The sequence below is a fragment of the Anas platyrhynchos genome, chromosome 25 (genome assembly GCF_047663525.1).
Source record: "Anas platyrhynchos isolate ZD024472 breed Pekin duck chromosome 25, IASCAAS_PekinDuck_T2T, whole genome shotgun sequence".
NCBI classification, from domain to species: domain Eukaryota; kingdom Metazoa; phylum Chordata; class Aves; order Anseriformes; family Anatidae; genus Anas; species Anas platyrhynchos.
Genome location: NC_092611.1, coordinates 2,706,404 through 2,726,499, shown reverse-complemented (window position 1 = coordinate 2,726,499; position 20,096 = coordinate 2,706,404). Strand labels below are relative to the sequence as shown.

General features: G+C 47.6%; 1 protein-coding gene across 1 annotated transcript; it reads right to left on the bottom strand.

Annotated features, from left to right (window-relative positions):
• Window positions 1–2,401: 2,401 nt before the first annotated feature.
• CCDC15 (coiled-coil domain containing 15) lies at window positions 2,402–19,903 on the bottom strand. Its single transcript, XM_027444234.3, has 11 exons — window positions 19,845–19,903; window positions 19,578–19,746; window positions 17,204–17,353; window positions 16,103–16,291; window positions 15,141–15,257; window positions 11,142–11,297; window positions 8,720–8,839; window positions 6,685–6,788; window positions 3,948–4,127; window positions 3,732–3,880; window positions 2,402–2,805 (listed from the first exon to the last, which is right to left on the bottom strand). The coding sequence occupies exons 2-11, from the start codon at window positions 19,725–19,727 to the stop codon at window positions 2,690–2,692; spliced, it is 1,431 nt and encodes a 476-aa protein (XP_027300035.3). The 5' UTR covers window positions 19,728–19,746; window positions 19,845–19,903; the 3' UTR covers window positions 2,402–2,689.
• Window positions 19,904–20,096: the final 193 nt, after the last annotated feature.

Sequence of the window (20,096 nt, the reverse complement as noted above, 5' to 3'; positions counted from 1 at the left end):
AAGTAAGGATGAAAGAGGGAACAAGAGAAAGGACAAGAAAAGAATGAGAAAATGATAAAAGCAAGAAAGAGAAATAAGGACAAAAAAAGGATGAAATGGGATAAAAAGGATGGAAGAGGGGGGAAAAAAGTAAGAGGGGAAAGGTCAAAAATAAAAAAATAAAAAAGGGCAACCAAAAAAGGCCAACGGAAAAACCCAAGAAAAGCCACTGTCTGCAGCAGAGGAGCCAGCCCCCAGGCATTGGGGTTTTCAGATCCTTTTCCCGTGTCCAATGGGGCCTCAACTTGGAAGCAGCAGCTGGGATGGGTGCGATGCCCATGACACGGAGCAGCAGGAGGTGGTACCAAAAGCTGCTCCCACCCCCGCAGGCAGCTGGAGCAGCTGGAAAGAGGGAGAAGTGAGTAGGGCACCGTGGGACAAGGTGGGACAAGGAAAGCTGCTGGAGCCAAGCCCTGACCCCTCAGAAGCTGAATCACTCACAGCCTTTTAGAATGAGCTGCTCCACTGGCTCCCCAAGGAGCTGTTTTAGGGCCAGCGTTTCCCCAGTGGGTAGGCACCCGAACAGTTTCCCTGGATGCAATTTTTCCAACAGAAAATGCTGGTTTCAAGTTTTCCACTTGCCTTTTCATCCTGCCCAGAAAGCACGTGGCTGCAAATGGCTGTGGGGGAAAGGCTTTCCCTGGCCTCATTTTGGCCCCTACAGCTCTGCCCTTAGCTGGCTTTGAGTTTATTTGCAGGGGTTTCCAGACTCCCACTCAGAGTCCCAGTGACAGCAGTGGGGGTGCAAATGGAACCACTCAGCATCAGCTGGCACGATAGAAGGGGGAGATCATGAGCATACTGCACTGATAGCTTTATTTAACCTCAATCCCTTTGAGTTCAGCCCCAGTGCAGCCTGCACCTGGCCAGGGACCATGCACCCCCTCAGAGGGGTTAAAATTGGGGGTCCCTTTTCCTCTCCCCATCCTCAGGGCATGAGGAAGGGGCTGGTAATGCCCCCAGCCCAGCTCCAGGGGCAGCCAAGGGGAGCAAACCCCCTCCAGGCACTGGCACCCCATTAAACCACTCAGTGCCCCCATACGTCTCCAGCATCTTCCCCATGACGCAAATCATGGTTAATAAATAGCACCAGCCCCAAGCTGATGTGCCACCTCCGGACCATGGTTTGGGGTCGTGGGTTTGTTGTACGCCTGACCAGTACAGGGTTATGCTCAGAAGCAGAAATCCTTGGAAGGGGAGCATGGAAGCAGGGCTGCACGCTCGGTCGCCTGCCCTTCCTGCCTCGGTTAATATTGGAGAGGTGGCAGGAGGGTGCCCAGCGGTAGCCACGCTGCAATGACCCTGGCATCCCATCAGCCAGCACCCACGTGGCAAGGAGTAAGCATTAATGATGGGTTATGGTGCAACCTCTGTCCAGGACAGTATCGCACTCGCAGTATCGCTTTCACAGGAAGATAGCGGAGGTTTTGCCTGGGCATTGGACTGTGAATTGGATTTCAGAGAAAAGAAGAAAAACACTTAGTGCCATCAGCAGGTCTGGCAGTGCTGGGCTCAGCCACGGCTCCTCTGCACTGTGTGGAGACAGATGGGGTCACCCACCTGCATCCTGGCACCTGAATGTTCCCCACTGGCTGCAGGATATGAAGCAGAGGGTGCCAGGGGCACCAGTGGCTTTGACAGCACTCAGGCATGAGGTTTCTATTTGAGATTCTCTGGGTTTTGGGATGCTCAGAACCCCAGTGAAGCAACAGAACCCCAGCCTGCAACACTGGTACCACAGAGCAGCATCCCCATAACTACTAGACTCTTTGTCAAAGCAAATCCATCCCAGCATCCCAAGAACAGCAGCACCCAGAGAAGCCCTGGCTATGCTCACCAAGAGTTTAAACAGATTTTTCCCCAGGGCAAAGCTCCTTTCCAGAGGAAAACAGGCCATGGGAGCGTGGATTGGGAACAACTGCGTGGGGGCAATTAGAGAGGTCCTCTCCAGGAAGGAACCAAATGAGCAATACATACCTTACCCTGCCCTGTGACCTGAAAACCAGGGGCCAGGGTACGTAATACAGAAATCCATAGAAGGCAGTGGGAAGGAAGAAGTTCATGATTGGGTTTCATTCAAAGCAGCTGGATCACACACAGTGCTTCCCAAGCACTGCTAGTGCCTGCAGCACAGGCTGGCCGTGTGCCCAGGATCACTCCTCTGTGAACCCATCAGGGCAGGCAAAGGTTTGGTGGCAGGCATGCGCACCCTTTGCCAGGAGCTGGGGCCAAGCACCCACAGCAACACACTCTGCAACGGAGCCCAGGATTGTGGCTTGAAGCGATGGATGAGGCGATGTGATACTCAAACCTAGGCAACTTGTTACTCCTCATTTCTGACTGCAAACAGGACTACAGAGCATCACACACACTGCAAAGTTTATTGCGCAGCTGAACACCAAAATTCAGACGCTTGCCTGTAAACAAGCCCACAAGAACGATCAGCCCCTTCACACTTGCCAGCCGCCCTGTGCTCCTGGTCTGGCCAACTGCACCAAGGGAACAAAACCAAAGATGCGTGACTTAAACCTGAGCACAAGGAGCAGCAAGTGCTCTGGCACAGCGCAGCTCTTGTGCTGGGACAAGACGCCTACTTACGCCAGTCCCTGAACCACAGGGACTTCACTGCGATGCACTCTTCACACCCTCTTCACTGGTGCTTCGCAGGGTGTGTGCAGAGAGCAGCGAGGTCATGGATGGGCAGTTTCATCCTCCCATCTGTGGGGTCACAGGACAGGACAACAGACTGCAGAGCATGGCTGTAGGCTAAGTATGGAAAGGACCGAGAAGCAGCATTAGGAGATGAAAGTTTCACCTATGGCCCAAAGCTGGGGGCAGCTTCTGTCTTTTGCTGCAAAGCAAAGAGAGAAGACCTGTTTTTTAAGATTAATCAGCATGCCTGTAGTTTTCCACATTCTTTTTTTGCATCCTGCAGGCTGTATGGCAGTCTGTACACTCCTAATTACAGAGTGGTACGTCAGCCAAAGCAGGAAACCTAGAGGATTTTTTTAAGGCCTCCATTTCTCCACTTTACAAAGCCACCTAGAAGATAACTCCCAATTATACTCAGGCAGGTATTTTTCCTAGATCAGAGCACTCTTTGTGTAAAGATAATGATTTCTGTCACCTTTTTGCAACCAACCTCCCCAAGTGCAGATGTAGCATTTAAGCAAAGAGCCCCAAAAGCCACTGGTTTCCCATGCCCTTAACAAGCCTGTTCTGCAGTATTTTCCTCATGGCTCTCCCCCTGTCAACACATCTACATATTTACAGCAGCATTTTTCAACACTTTGACACAGAGGCTGGCATTTTGCTGAGGATGCCACTAAATTCCCTGAAGAGAAAGAGGAAGAGGGGATTAGAAATGAGCAGCTGATTTTTCCCTGAGTGACATGTTTGAGTAGCCCTAGTCTTACACTAGGCAAGCTAGCAGCTGGGCACATCTGTGCAGTATTACAAGATGTACCTGCAGCACAGAAAGATCTAGTTAAACACAATGTTGAGTCTATCAGCAGCGGGGCCCTTTTCTTTTTGGAGTATGCTTGCAATCCTGGCAGCCATGAGCTTTTCCTGCAAACAGTACCCCAGAACCAATGGGAACTTCTGGCCAGGACTGATTTCTCCCAGTGCATTCAAACATACGCCCTCTGCTAGGTCTGTGCTAAGTCCTCTTGAAGAGCAGGAGCTCCTACCTTTGTGGTTTTTGTAGAAGACACAGTTATTGGCACAGGTATCTGGGTGGGACTCCCAGAAATCAGAGCTGCAGGAGCACAAGGGAGGCAAGTCGATGTTGTACAGCTTCATCTTCTCCCTCATCTCAGCTCTTAGAGCTTCTACATACCTGCAAGGGACAAAGCATTCACTTTTGCTCTGTACAAGGAGCTGGGACCCAGTTTTTGGCAGCTCACCTCACATACTCCATATTTCGCTGCTGCTTTTCCTTAATCTTCTTCAGCCTTCTCTCCTCCAGTTCAAGGTGGGCCAGGATTTCACAGACACTTTCCCCCAAGCAGGGTTCTTGCTGCTCAGCCATCTTCTGCATCCTTTGCTCTTCCACTTGGCGCTGGTTCTCCTTCTTACTCTTAATCCTGCAGGCACAGACAGCTGTCACTGGTCTTCCTTAGCAGAGGAAGGAGCTTCCCCACGTGACGTCCATTTCCTGACATGTGCTGGACCACATTTACACGCTCCTGTTCTGAAGTGGCACCTGCACTGCTCCAAAAAAGCTCCTGAGGTGCTCTCTTCCATTCTTTTGAAACCAAAAATGGTGCCTGGGCTCTTTTACATCCACCCAAAGGGCAATAGTCCATAGGCCCAACTACCCAGCCACCCCACCTGTGATATCTTCTGATTATAGAGCAGCTTGGATCCTACCATAAGCTGTCCTTGCAAAATTTCCATGACAAAGAACTTAACAGGACTGCAGAAGAGTGCAGGGTACAGCAGAAAAAACTCCAAGGATCCAATGCCTACTCTAAATAGGCTTGAAGAGATGATTTTTTTTAATTTATTAAATTTTTTATTTAATTTTTATTAATTTTTATTAATTTTTTATTATGATACATTATTATATATTAATATTATATATTAATTTTTATTATTAGACGTACGAGGAATGGCTGAGGGCACTGGGCCTGTTCAGCCTGGAGAAGAGGAGGCTGAGGGGAGACCTCATCGCAGTCTACAACTTCCTCGTAAGGGGGTGTCGAGAGGCAGGAGACCTTTTCTCCATTAACACCAGCGACAGGACCCGCGGGAACGGGGTTAAGCTGAGGCAGGGGAAGTTTAGACTTGACATCAGGAGGAAGTTCTTCACAGAGAGAGTGGTTGCACACTGGAACGGGCTCCCCAGGGAAGTGGTCACTGCACCGAGCCTGACTGAATTTAAGAAGAGATTGGACTGTGCGCTTAGTCACATGGTCTGAACTTTTGGGTAGGCCTGTGCGGTGTCAAGAGTTGGACTTGATGATCCTTAAGGGTCCCTTCCAACTCAGGATATTCTATGATTCTATGATTCTTTTTTAAACAAATCTTCCTCCATTGCTTCAATTTCCATTGCACCTAAATGGCACTCCAGCCCTTCCACAGAATCTGGACTGTATAATTCACAAAAATGCAAAGCACATTCCCTTGACAAGTGGCAATTACAAAACACAAAGACTTTAAACCGAAGCATCTGCCATTTTATTCCTGCTGATGAGTAACAAATGCAATAACATCTTACACACTGATCACTGCCAAAAGGCATTCAAAAAAGTCAAAGCTGGGTAGAAGCCAGGGAAAGAAAGCGTAATAGAATGGAGTAACATCCTAAAAGTCCCATTTGGTGGGTCAGATATGAGAATGAAGTGCTCACACATTGAGAAGGAAAGTGCTGAAGCCAAACTTCTCTTGTCAAGTTATAAACTCCAAAACGTCTTTTAAATGAAGTGGTAATAGAGCCTTAACTACACCACCATAAATCTTCTATTGTAGAAGCTAAGGCCAAGGCCAACTTAGCTTTACACTAAGTAATTGCAAAAACAGCTTTTTTTTTTTTGCACATGCTCTGAGCAGCTTGCAAGTCTAGCGGAGACCCTGGGACTGGAGGGGGGGGAAGATATCACTAACTAGAAAGGCCCTGGTGTCTCGACAGCACTTGCAGGGCAGGAAAGGGTCCCCAGAGCTCTGAGCGCCAATTTAAGTTTCAGGAACGTGTCTGTCGAATTTCCTCAGATTTGCAATTTCTCTCTGAAAAATGGCCACAAAAAAACAACCACCAGGATCTTGTGCCCCAGGAACACTGCATCACAGCAGGCTGAGCTCTTCATTTAAAGGCTCACTCATTTATTCTGCTTGTTGGTTTGTCCACTTGGATCAGTTAGAGCTAGCTGCAGGTGGCATATGGGTTATGCTGCTTTTTTTGAAACTGCACTTCAATCAAATCAAATGGGAGGTCCAAATCCTGCCCTCACAAACCTGTGCTGCTCCCACAGAGCCTGCTCACTGCAAACCCTGTGTCAGAAAACAAGGTGATTACGGTGTGGAATTGTATTAGATGCAATTTTTAGATGCTCTTGCATAGCAAGTCAAAGACAAAAGCGTAGAGCATCTTTCTTCTTTTGGTCTGAAACTGCAGAGTTCCTCCTTAAGAACCTCCTTAAATTGAGAGCCTCCTTTAAATTAAAACCTCCAAAACATGAACAGGTACTTTTACACAGATACTTTTACATAGATAGGGAGTTTTCAATTCTGGAACAAGTGCTAAGAAATCTTTTTATTATGCCATATATATGTTTATAGTTATGAGGGTGAAGGGTCTGACATAAACATCCCGGAAAAAAGTAGTTTAATGAGAACGTGATCTCATCCCAAAGTTTCTGAACATGGGCACAGGGTCTTGGGATCGGTGACCCAGAGGGCTGTGGTTTGGTAAATCATACCTCTCTCAGCCTGACATTTCTAACCCCCATTTCTTACTCCCTAATTAAAAAAAAAAAAAAAATCTTTTTTTAAAGTAGATAAAGCAGCAAAGGAGTCAGAATGTGACTCATCACATGCTTTTTTTTTTCCCCCTATCAAGATAGTCTTCTCAAAGCCTTTGTGTTTTGTTTACTGGGCTGCAAAAGGAAAGTGAGAGTGTGTTGCTTATCTGCACATACTCACTTAGCAATCCTCTTCTGCTGCTCTTTCTGCCTCCTCTGCTCCTTCACTTGCTCTCGCTCAACATTCATGAAGAGGCGCTTGCACCTCAGGTACTCATTCTGACGCTGTAGGAATGAAGGTGCAACTTTAAGAAGGATGTCTTGTAGGAGACTTACCTAATATCAGATAATATCAATGCTTGGCTAGATTTTTGGAGCTCATAGTTGGCTGGATAGAAGCCTCACTCCTTCCCCAAATGATCCTTAGAAGTCCCTTAATATCCCAGGACTAAGGAGAAGCTGGAGAGATGGAGGGTGTTCAAAGCATCTCATACATCACAGAGCTTAGTACCAGCACCCCTTGACTGAATCTCCTATGGATACAAGACACCTGACAAATTCCTAAATTCTAACTTTCCTGGCAAGAAAAAAAAAACAGCTCCCCCCACTTCATTCCAATAGAGGAGAGTGCTACAAGCAACAGTGCATGAATTTCTATCCACCACGATCCACTCGCAGGCCTTACACAAAATCCTGTTATCTCCAAAATAAATCAATAAATAATGCACAACATCAAGCTGAACCCATCACATGCAGAACTGCAGAGGCGGCAAATGCATTACTGAGACAAACCCAAGAGCCCCACATGGAACACAGCTCTCACACAGTCAGACCACATGGAAAGGTTCAGTGTTTTGGCTTCAGCTTAAACCCAAAGATGCAGCGAGGGTGGGGAAACCTCCTCACTCCATCTCACATCTGATCCAGCCACGTGAATGGGAAGCAGTCAGCATTCAGTTCATTTGAGCTCCACGATGCCAGAAAGTGGAAGGCATGGATTTTCTCATCAATACCAAGAGCTCTGGGCTGAGTGTGTCTGTCCTGTTCACTGGAAACAGCCTTGCACAGCTGGAGATAAAGGTGCAGGAGAGATTGGCAGGCTGCAAGTGTAGAAAGCTGAATGGAAAAAAACCATACGGAAGAGCCTGCTGCAAACCCAGTTATCTCAAGGTGGATCGGAGCCAAGGAGATACAAAGCAAGAGGCACAGGGAACTGATGGGGGAAGCAACAGCCTGACAAGCCCCAGCTGCTGTCATGCCTTCTAGAAACCACAACCGGATTTTTGGATAAGTTTGTTAGAAAAATGCACATAAAGAACAAAAACAATTTGTTCAAAGCACTTTCAAGTTTTATGCTGTACACTGCAAAGAAGCTCACAAAAAATGAGATAAATGTTCAAATCAGAAAGAAGCAGGAAAAAAAAGCCACTTTCTTTAGGCATCCCAGAGAAACAATCCCTCATGCATCTCCTGCATGAGCCAAACTGTTGGACACAGACTGATTGGCCCCTGTGATTAAATCAGACCCTCAGCGCACAACAGTAAGATACAAAACCCTGTTAACAACACACAACAAACCCCAGCAAGCTTAGACCATTCCTGAATCAAGTTAGGCAAAGTTACTGTGCTCAAGTAAAGGGCCCATGAGCCTCCTATGAGGGAGGTAACTTCATGCCTTGCACTGACCGAATGGTGCAGCTCAAGCTGAGAGCACAGCCAAGCTCCTGCAAGCGTTAGGCTTGCAGTCTGTGCCTGAAAGCCATTATCCCTCCTGCTAAGTACTGATATGGTAGGCCCTTTATACATCCAAACAAGATAAAAAAGGGTTTTCTTGTTTTTCGTTCCTTTTTCTTCCCCTCCCCCCCCCCAGCATTTTTTAAATAACGTTTTTGGCAGGTCTTCCCCCGCCCTCCTCCCCCCATGCAACTACAGAAAACAAATCACAACACCTTTCAGCTTTTGTTTTGCAAGGCAAAATGAACCAAGCTCTTTTCTTCTAAAACACTTCAGTGTTAATTTGGATCTCAGATACTGTGTAGGTGTCTACCTACTGTGTAGGTTTGCTGAAAACCCAGGACACCATCAGCACTTACAAACTTACAAACCCGGCAGATGCTGCTCCCAAGGCTTATCTGAGCCAGCAGCATTCCCTACGCTCAATACCTTTCACTCCTGAAATGGAGACAAAACAGTGAGTTTGGCTGTAGCAGACAAACCTGCTTCTTGGTTTCCTCTTGGTCTATGCCAGCCCAGAGTACAAGGGGAGCTCGACAACAAGGGTTCAGTCTCTGGGGAGAGTTAGGCAGGCTCAAGTCCTTCACTGATCCATCACAGAACTGAAAAACAGTACAAGAGAGCAGCATCAGCATCTTCACAGTCAAGTTTCTCATCTTCACTCAGCAAAGTCCTCCAAGATGGAGGTGAGTCCCCTATGCAAGATACCTGCAGTTCTGCTTGTGTTTCCAGGACACGTGTGCATTAGGCTTAGACAGTAAGGTTTTATTGGGGGGGGAGGGGGCTGCAGGGGTGGCCCCTGTGAGGAGAGCCCAGCAGCTGCCCCATGTCAGACCAGAGCCAGCTCCAGACAGCTCCAAGAAGGACCCACCACTGGCCAGAGCTGAGCCAAGAGCAATGCTGGTTGGGCCTCCGGGAGAGGAGAATTAAGGAGGGGGGAGGGGAAGGGAAAAACTGCTGTGCTAAAAAACTGCAGCTGGGAGAGGGGATTGAGAAGTGCAAGAGAAAGAACCCTGCAGCCACCAAGGGCAGTGCAGCAGGAGGTGCTCCAGGCACTGGGGCAGAAGTTCCGCTGCAGAGACCCCTGGTGCAGCAGGCTGTCCTCCTGCAGCCCATGGGCACCACAGAGCAGATCCCCATGCTGCAGCCTGTAAAGAGGGGCCCCTGCAGGAGCAGGGGATCTGGGGGGGAGCTGCCGCCCACGGGGAACCTGTGCTGGAGCAGTTTGCTCCTGACAGACCCCGTGGTAAGGTGCAGTTCCTGAAGAGCTGCTGCCTGTGGGCAGCCACCGCAGGCTCAGTTTGCGAAGGACAGCATCCCCTGGGAGGGACCCCACGTGGAGCAGGGGCAGAGAGGGACTGAGAAGGAGCAGTGGAGATGAAGCGTCAGGGACTGACCATGGCACCCATTGCCCCTGTGCTGCTCAAGTGGAGTAAGTAGAAGAGGGTGGATGGGGGAAAGGTGCTTTTAGTTCTCACTGCCCTAGTCTGTGAGCAATAGGCAATAATTACATTAGTCTCCCTTTGGTTGAGTCTGTTTCTCCTGGGATGGCAATTGGTGAGTGATCTCCCTATTCTTACATATATATCAAGTTTTTTTCTCCCCCTATTCTACTGAGGAGAGGGAGTGACAGAGCAGCATGGCAGAGTGTAGCTACCTATCAGTGTTAAAGCACCACTTTGTTTGGCTTCTCCTCCCTATCACCAGACAGAAGACACATTCTACATCTCCATATAGGAGCATAAGCACCAATGCTTTGACAAAACACTTCTGAAGGTATCCTTCAAGGAGTTTTCTGTATTAGTTTAAATAGGGATTCATATTACCACCTCACCTCCCATGCTTTGATTCTGAACTTCATGAAGTGCAAGAAAGTAATAGTAGCAAAGGAACTGTCAGGGAAGTTCAACAGCCAATGTCTCCCAAAACCTCAGTGCAAACCTTCACCTTCTTCGCTCCACTCACAATTATTTGCTAAGCCAGTATTTCTGCTCCCTAGCTGGACAAATCACCAGATAAGGATGGGCACATGTTGCTATATCCATAAAGTATTTGCTAACTACTCCAAGTAATCCAAAGGGCAAAACGTTTCCATACCTCAGATGCTTAACAAAACTCTGACTGAAAACAAAGAATCAATAAATACTTTAGCCAGGTTCCCAGCAGCAGGCACATCAATGCTACCTCTAAGGGAGGTGTTTTGTACAATCCCCACTAGCTGCCAGCCCTGAGGCAAAGGCGAGGGATGCCAGTTTACTCCTCTGATGAAAAACTTTTTTCTCCATTTTATTGGAGGTTTCCATCTGGTTTGATGCATCCACTGCTCTCCCTCCCCAGCACAGTACAAGGGGCAGCCACAGGTCCTCCTGAAACTAAATTAAGCGCACGATGCAATTGCACACACAGTGTCAGATTTCTGCTGAGCACCAGCCAATTGGTAGGATGAGGCAAGCACATATAAACCACTTTTGAAGCCACAGCAGTAAGATTAAAGCAGTAAAACAGTAACGTCAAAACGGCATGGCTATTCTAACAGAGCACAACAGTCAGAGCTCCCATTACACTTACCCCCTAACTGGCTTTGTGTATATTTAAAAATGGTGACCTTATGCCCACTGATCAAGACACATGTAAGTTCACAGGCACCGTCTCGCAAAGGTGTCCCTCAAGACTGTGTGTGCTGTGCCAGAGACCCTTCTCCAAGCCATCAGTCTCTCCTGGATTTCACACTGCTCTCTGGCCTGTTTTGACCAAAGCTGAGAGTAGGCTTAAGAGTTAGCCAGGCCTGAAGGAGTAACTGAAACTGATTACAACAGTAGCCTCACCATCCCTGCTTAAACAAACCCAACTCCCAAAGATTTGAACTTCTTCAGACCAACTGGCCCAACCTCATACGCGTATTACTTTTTCAAATTCCACTTTGATATAGAAACCATCTTCTTGTTCAGCCTGATGTGGGGCTGTTGCCTGGTCTTGTAGTTCAGCTGGAAGATCATGATGTCCTGCTAGAAGTTCCTCACTGTCATCTTCCGTGGGCACTGTGGCATGAGGTACTGGTTTCTGGAGGAGACAGGTGTGAATGCAAAGTTCATATGACTACTTTGGTGCAGAGAGCAAATGCAATATCCTTGAGCAAGGGTTATAAGTAGCTTTAACCTCAGGACACTTGTTCTGTGAAGTCAGTTGAGACCTGGCAAGCAGCAGCACAACACACTCAAGCATCACTGCAGGGCACAATAATCTAAATTAACCGGGTAGCTCGTGACTACAACCAGCTGTAGAAACAGAGGGACAGATGTATGTGTGTGGGGTGAAGGAAAGAAAAGGGAAAAACCTCTCCAGGCACTATTTCAGAACTGCAAGGATTTGGGGTGGGTGGGACCTCCTGAGTGACACTCATTCTGTAGTTGTTCAGATGGTAAGTGGGCAGGCTCCTGAAAGGATATTAACAATATTTTGAGAGGCAGCAGATTGTTTCCTACAAACTAGAAATCAAAATGCCAGAAGCCATTTTTGTTTGTTTTTCTCCTTACTGTCCCTTCAGCAAGCTAGGAATGGAGACAGGTAGGGAAGAGTAGGATTGTTCATAGAGTGAGAGGGTGGATCAACAGGAAGAGCACAGGTCAAGCCAGAGTTTGCTCAAGATGGTTGTGCTGCAATTTATGAGGCATAGAGGATAGCCTGGAGCCAGTCTGCACAAGAAATTATTCGATAGGCATAGGAATTACTCTATCAACACTGTAATGACAAAAATACAACACAGAGAAGCTTCTTCAGTTAGGACAAGAAGTGGAGAGTGACGGTTATTGCTTTCTAAGGATGCTCTGAAGCCCTGAAGGCAGAAGGAAATGAAACTGCTGGGAAAAAAAAATCTTTGGGGAATGGTCAGCTGGGGAAAAGAATTTTTCTGTCATGCTGAAGACCTACAAACCTTTCCGCAAAGCAGATGAAGACTTGGTGAATGAGATCACCAGAAACACAGGAGAGATAATTTCCACTCGATTACAATCTAGGTATCTGTTTCAGAAAGAATTGCAGCAGGGAACAGACCAGCAGGGTCTTTAAACAGTTTCCAACCTGAGAAGAGATCTCCAGAAGTGAAGAACAGCAATGGTTTCAGGAACAGACTTCTTGTTTAACAATTGCAGAGAACATGACTCCTTACAGGGAAGAAAAAATAGAAAAAGGAAAACAGAACCAAAGAAGCAGCAGATCTTTAAACAATGCTAACTGAACAAGTACAAGCTACCTTGCTGGAGTGGACAGACATGATGCATAGTGTGAGACAAACCTGGCTCTTCTTGTGCCTGTGATCAATGTGAGCACAGAGGAAATGGAGCATGGGTCACACTACTGAAAGAATCATGTAGGAGAAAACACAAGCATGCAGGGACATAAAACAAGTGGCAGAAAGGCCAAGGCTCTACATAAAACAAGAAACATCAAGGTAACAAGAAATCAGGCTTCTGGTAAGAGGGACAAAAGGGGACTCATTACACGAGGAGAGGGAAAGCTATCAGAGGACACCAAGAAAAACAGGATTTTATGCTTCTGTGCATTGGCTTTCAGCCAAAGAACTGTCCTGAGCTAGTAAAAGAAGCAAGACAAATCTTGGACTAGAACTGGGAAGAAAAAGTCAGATTATTCCTAGAAACTGAGGCGCCTTTTTTTTTTTTTTTTTTTTTTTTAAGTGGGCAGGACCTGCCCTGGGTCACCTCCAGGACCAGCAGACAAGCTGCTAACAACCCCCTTGGAAATGCGTGGAGGTCCAGATTATTGGGAAAGGACATGCAGTGTTTAAATAGCCTTTAAATTAAGGAGGGAAAAGGGAAATACTAAAGAGAAAACTACAGGAATTTCAGTCTCAAAAGTTTTCATTTGCCTGAATTCTGGAGAAATGAAATCACCTTGCAAATTGCCTGTAAGCTGCTAGAAAACAAGATAAGCAGCCACCAACATAAATTTGTCACAAGCAAGTAGCATCTAGATGGTATGAATTTATCCTACTACAGAAGAAGCCTCAGGCAAGACCATAGCAGAAGACATCTTAATTTTAGCCTTGCTTTTGACATGGCCTGATGCAACACTTTGGTAAGGAAAATACTCATTAAGTGAAACCAGTACAAGGGAGGTGATTAAAAAACACTATCTGGATTCAGTCTATGTAGCTTGCTGAGATAGAGAAGAACTGCGTGGACTCTGCTTGATAATTTCATCATTGGCCAGACTGACAGAAGAAAGAACCCACCAGGCTACATGAAGTTGCAGAAATACTTGAGAAGAGGTTAAAACGTCTGCATTCAAATCAAAGAAATCTGCTGGGGAAGACAACACAAGGAAGGTCAACATGAAAAAACGCAAAGGGCAAGCAGCAATTATCAAGGTGTGAAGTCTGCAGCAACCTTTTGCATCTGAAAAGAAGGGAATAAGATGTTGTCTAATTGTGAATATGGAAAACAAGGCATTCATATAGGAAGAAGGAGTCACATTAAAATAACAACTTTTACTCTCTACCATCTTGGAGTAATAAAACAGAGTAAGGCAATAAATCAACATATCCCTCTTGGCAAAAGTTGCCTAGGGATGCTATTAGAGGCTTCTTGCCAGAAGTTTTAAGAGAGTGGAGATTAGCGTACTTCTGCAACAGTACCTACACTACGGCTCGGGTAGGAGGATGGATGGTGTGGCCCAGAATCCCTCCCAGCCTTGTTTCTCACTGCTGTGGATGACTTGTCACAGGACTCCCACACCACACATCCCACAAGTGCTCTCTGTCTTCTGTAACCATCTGCCTTGCTTGGGTAGGGACTGTATTATTTATGTGAGGCTTTAACACTGCTAATAGCCAAGTAATGTTATCAGTCCATCTTGCTGAGCAGTCTGAATGCATTGAGAACTTAAACAGAAGGTATGCGCAGTGTTTGAAATAGATACAAGTTTTCTGAGCCCATAATTACAGTGTTTCTGTAACTCTTGTTCTCAAAGCTGACTTTCTTGAACAGACATCCAACGATACATGGAATAGGAAGACCCAGACCAGCCCTTACATAAAAGGCATTTTCTAGATAACAACTAGCCAAGATGTACTTCACCCTTGATGAACCTGAAAAGAGAAGGGAATGAAGAACTGCAAGACAGGCAGGAAGCTGGCTCCAGCAAAGGCATTAAGACAAAATACCAGGTTGGGTTGCTGCTGGTATTCTCCAGGACTTGTGGATGGGCAAAGTACATCAGTTTAAGATAGGTCTTGGCATTGAAAGCACAACACAGCTATGCCAATAGCTGTAGCATAAAGCTGATTTTGAGTAACAAAAACAGGATGAAATTGAACAGCACAAAAGGTCAGGCACTTGGGACTAATCTTGTTATGTGGCTACTATGTACTTAATGCTTTGAGAAAAGGAGATGCATGCCAACAACTACATGCCTGCCAGAAGCCAGTTCTGGATAAGGAAAACCCTCCAGGTCTTAGCCACACGCACAACACAGGCTGATGCAATGGAAACAATTCTTGAGGTTTGTTGAAGAAATAAGAGCTCATAAGGGGAGGGTCAATCACTACATTCCTCCCAGATACCCAGACCACAATCTAAGCCTCTTAAACCTTTTTCAAATTCATATTTCCTAGTTTATCTTTCATTAGTCTCTTCAAACAGAAGCGTTTTCACCCACTTTACCCTTCTGCCTTCTCTGAAAGGTGACTAGAAGAACAAAGGTGGAAGTGTCATGCATGGGACAGAGCCCTCAAGCCCCATTCATCCATGGGTGAATCATTACCTGGGTTGCAAACAGTTTCTGCTGAACAGACTCCCTGAGTGATGCTTCAGATTTGCCAATTAGCACCAGACCTGCCCACAGCTTCACGGTAACTCACCTTAGCCTGCCCCAGCTGCCCTCACTCACCTCATGCCTCCTGTTGAGGCTCCAGATGCCACCAGGGAGCTCAGAGGGGCCCATTCCTTCAGGCACAGTCCGGCAGGATGCCAGCCTGCGACGAACTTGCCTCATGGTTTTGCTGAGCTGCCGTAAGAGGGGACATAAGGACAAGCAAAACAGGTCAGTAGATGCTTTCCGCAAGGGCCACGCCAAGAAGTTCAGTTACGTAGACGAGATGTTGCAATGCACCTTGCTCAAAACAATGAGAGCTTTGCTTTGATGCTTTATCAAGGGAGTGTGGGTCAACTTTCAGTTAGCTTCACCAACAGGTATAACACGTGATTGGGGTAATCTGCAACCAATGCATCTTTCAGAGCTGCCCAAATGCACTGAAACCCTGATCCAGCCGTGGTAAAGCTCATCCATTCCCAAATCACTTTGCTGAGATGTTAGAGGTCCCAGATCCCCAGTGCCCAGACAGAAATTGTTACACATCCCAGGGGAAACAGTGTCCCAACTAGAACAACTGCAATTCCTAGATGAACACAAATGCCTTCTAAGATGCCAAGTGCAGCGTAAGCATCTCTATTAAAGTCCCTAGATCACATTTTCCAAGATTTCACAATCACACACTCCTGGTTTGCAGGACACAAGCTTCAATGAGGTGGCACCATCTAGTGTCTACTTTCCAACATGACATCCCAGTGCAGTAACAGGTCACTGTGCAGAGTTCCCCGTGGGTTTTACTGTAAATTTACTGTCTACAAGCAGTGGAGGAAGTACAAGCACAGCATCCCATGGAGTGGTATACCAATATTTCATAAGCCAGAATAAAAATGTAAGCCAATGCTTCATTCAGTATAAATATTAGGGATCCATTGTAAAAACAGGTAGAAAACAAGTATTGCCCATCTTCTGTTTCAAACAACGAGCACACAGCATGGCACAGCAGAGATGGAAAAGATGAGTGCAGGAGGGAGCCTACACACCTTGGTGGCTTGCTGCTGGAACGGATCGCTGGGCATCCCCTGCTCCTGCCACTGTGCCAGGATGGTGCGGACACTGGGGCTGCAGATGACGGGTGCGGGGTGGCTCCGAAACACACACGTGTTCTTCTTGGGAGTCAAGTGCAGCACCGAGTCTGAGTACTGCATGGCAAGGCAGGTCTCCTTCTCTGCCTGCCAGGACACAGGCCCCAATGTTAAAAAAAAAAAAAAAGACAACACATAAATCTCAAGTGATCATCTCCCCCTTGGCAGGCACATGTCCCTGAAGCAGCTCATGCTCAGCTTCTAGGATTTCACCCTTCTGAGGTAAAAATACAAGACACTAAAACAACACTCTAGTGGGCAGAGTGAGAAAACACAAGCAGTTTTGCCGCTGTTCTGAATGGTGCTAGCAGTTACATGAGGACATAACCACTCGACCATGCCTTCTCATCTTTGGAAACAGCCCAAACACCCTAGGGGTGTGTCCAAAACTGTTGGTATTTCAGTACTTTCCCTTCTTGTTGCACAGTGAGTTTATGGCAAGTATTACTGGAGGTTGTTTAAAAGTAGACAGGACTAAATATATTCACAGGATAAAACAAGCCCTTGGGAGAAAGTGGGAATATGGAGGACAAGGTGTGGAAGTGTCGCTTGCAAGCTGCCCTGGGAGAGGACAAGCTGCTTTGCTTCAGTGCGACCAGGAGACATTCACACCATTCACATCTTGATGATCCTTATGGGTCCCTTCCAACTCGGGATATTCTATGATTCTATGAACTTGGGCCTGGCTATTTTTTAACACTGTGGAGATCTGAGAGGGCACCAAGGACAACGTTCTCTGGCTACTGCTCCAGGGAGCCATCGACCCTTCCATGGGGAGGCAAAAGGCCTTATGCTCTGGCATCAGAGTGAGCCAAGGCATCACACTAGCCTCACTCACGGGTTTGCTATTTGCAGCCACAGGGCCTGCTGTAGCCACAAGTTTCCTCACTTTTTCTTAGTAAGATCTTGATTTAGGGTTTGCAGCGTTGTTTTTTCCCCAGCATAGAGGGACACATTAGCTTTGGAAGTCTGTGAGGCAGGGAGAAGGGGGATGCTTACCGCTTCGCAGGACTTCTGCAGCTGCTGCTTTCTCCTCATCCTGACTTGCTGGTTCACTCGCTGCTTTACTTCTCCCTGGAAGCGTCTCAGGCTTGCTGCTTTCTCCCTTTGCTGCTCCTTCAGCTCCTCCTCAACTCGAAATGCTGAAGCCTGAGAGAGGTAAAAGAAGATTTCACAATGCTTTTGCTACATTGCAGCATTATAACAGCCCATTTTCCTGCTTCCCCGTCCAAAACCTGCATCTACAGGCCAGGCAAGCAGCACCCAGAGCAGTTAATAATGACATTTTGTTTCATAAACTGCACACCAGCTTGAACAATGCCTATTGAATTGCTACTAGCTTGGATTGAATCTAGCTAGCTAGATGCTGTTACTGAGCACACACGCTTCTTCCTTTGACTCTGCAATGTGCAGAGAAAGGAGAGGAAAAAAAAAGTAACCTAACACAGTGACTCCTGGTCACCGTTCCCATGAATACTCAGAAATTCTGAGTCTAGACACAAAGGAGCAGGCTAACCTCCATCACATTAACACTCTGTACAAGATCCCACGTCCATTTTTCAGACAAATGTCTCGCAAAAGCAATGCTGGAAGCGCATCAAGCAGTTTGCTGACCATGGTACAGGCAGGGCTACTGCTCTGACAATGATTTTACCATCTGAAGTGAAAGATTAAAAGCAATGACCTAAAAATCAGGTTTCCCATGGTTCCCACTTGAAGCCATGCCAAGCAATTCTGCTTGCACTACCAAGGTTTAAAGAAAACCAGTATCACTTCCCTGGCTGTCAAATCAGTAAATAACTGTGCAGAATCCTGAAAAGAGGCGGCCAGCAAGATTTGCAGAGGCAGGCTGTCAGCTGCAAGGTGATTCAGTTTTACTTATTTACATGCTTAGTTTTATTCAGCCTTAAACACAGCAGTGAGGAAGAGAACGAAGGGAAATGAGTGGAGCTGCTGGTACGAAGCTGACAGACAGACCCCATGTGGCTGATTGTATCATATCTCCTGATAGACACTTTTTACAACCCCAAATCGCAGGGTTGTCTGCACCCCACATACCCTCACTGCCAGGAATATGAACAGCAGCAGTGCCCCAATAGCACAGCCAAAGCATGAAGACAGGAATCTGCACTATTAACAGGGAAAGCAAGCCAGAGCTACACGGAACAATGCTGAAGATGCCATCAACAACCTGCCACGCTCCCTGCTAGCGATTTCATTAGCAATGCTAATTGAGGAGGCATTAATATTTATTTATATTTGTTTTTTAGTATGACCCACTGGTTTATAAAAGTGCCTTACGTAAGCTTTGATAACCCTGTGCACCTTTGCCCACACCTGATGGCACAAGGGTTAGGGGGAGGTAAGGAACGCAGCTGAGCATGGCAAACACGCAGGGTGAGAATGCCTCCCCCCAGTAGTGGATGAGGGCTTGTGCCAAGACGAACCAAAGCAACGCTCTGGTGCAAAGCCAAGGCTCAGCCCTCCCAGCAAGGACCAGCAGCTCCCAGTTGCGTTGAAATGCAGAGGACCAGGAGCACCCAGGAAGACTTCAGCTCCCCCCGAAGTTTGGCACTGGAAGTTGTGTGAATACAGAGACAATTTATTTCCATATATTATCTCAACCTTTCAGAATTTAAATTACAATATGGAAATAAATCATCTCAGAAGCATAGGAGCTTCTGTAACATTTAGACATTAATTACAGGGGACTGAACTCATCATCCTATATTTAATGCACCTTTAGTCTTCTTGTAATAACCCTCAAAGCAGAAATCCCTGAGATAAGCATCCATGAAGATTTTCTTAAGTGTTTCTAATGAGGTACTGCAGAGATCGGCTCTACACCCTGAAACATTTAACATTCTTATTTTAAAATTAGTAACATGGAATGCAGCTCCTGCTCACAGACATCCTTGAGAGATGAATGGGGAGGCAACAAACAAGGTGAGGAACACCAGTATGAGGGAAAAATGCAGGCAGGGGGCACAAACCTGATGATTGTAGCTGTGATACCTACAATGGAAATCAGTTCCTACTAACAAGCCAAAAATACGCAGTTCCAGCTAAGATTACAGCGCAGGGTGCAAATAATTAGTCAATTGCAGCTTTCTAGAGACAAACCAGATTCCCCACCCACCTGATTTTTAAATTAACGCATTTCTCCTAAAATAAATAATAATAAAAAAAGGAAAAGGAGTTTATTCAAGGGGAAGCAAATCAGGGCTTCTGTAAAAGGGAAGCCAGGCTACACGGACACCACGCGGCCCTACCACCCCCACAGACACGGGGACAGCAGCCTGAGGCCGGGCCCCACCCCGCCCTGTCCCCCCAGGGTGCCGGGGGGGCGGCCCGGGAGCCCCGCAGCACTCACGAAGGCCGCGCCGCGCTGAGGCCCGGGGGGGCCGCTCTCCACCCAGGCTCCCACGGGGGCCACGCGGGGGCTCCTCGCTGCCAGCACCCGCCGGGGGGACCCCGCCGGCCGCCCCCCGGCCCCGCGCCGCTCCCTGCAGGACGGCGGCATCGCAGCGCCGCGCCCGGACCTGCGGAGGGAAACAGAGCGTGAGCGGGGCCCCGCCGCCCCACGGCCCCCTGAGGGGCCTTCTGACGGGCCCCCGCCGCCCCCCACAGCCCCGCCAACCGCCACTTCCGCCTCCGCCACCGCTTTGAATCCTGGCGCCGCTTCCGCCCCCTCCGCCCCGCCCCGCCCCGCCCCCAGCTGCTGGGGCCGCGGGTTCGAGGCCCACCCGGGGGGGGGGGGGAAAGGTGCCTGCCCCGGGAGCGTCCCCTTGAAACGCGCCCCCCTGAGCGGCCCTGGAACAGCGCCCACAGCGTCCTCGGATCGCTCCGGGGCATCTCCCCCCAGTACCCTCTCGGAGCATCCCCCCCGGCA

Coding starts and splice junctions, on each gene's coding strand:
- CCDC15 (XM_027444234.3), bottom strand. CDS start 19,727: ATGCCGCCGTCCTGCAGGGAGCGGCGCGGGGCCGGGGGGCGGCCGGCG. Junction 16,292..17,203: donor TGCAGAAGTCCTGCGAAGCG/GTAAGCATCCCC, acceptor GTGTCCTGGCAG/GCAGAGAAGGAGACCTGCCT. Junction 11,298..15,140: donor GCCTCAACAGGAGGCATGAG/GTGAGTGAGGGC, acceptor TGTCTCCTCCAG/AAACCAGTACCTCATGCCAC.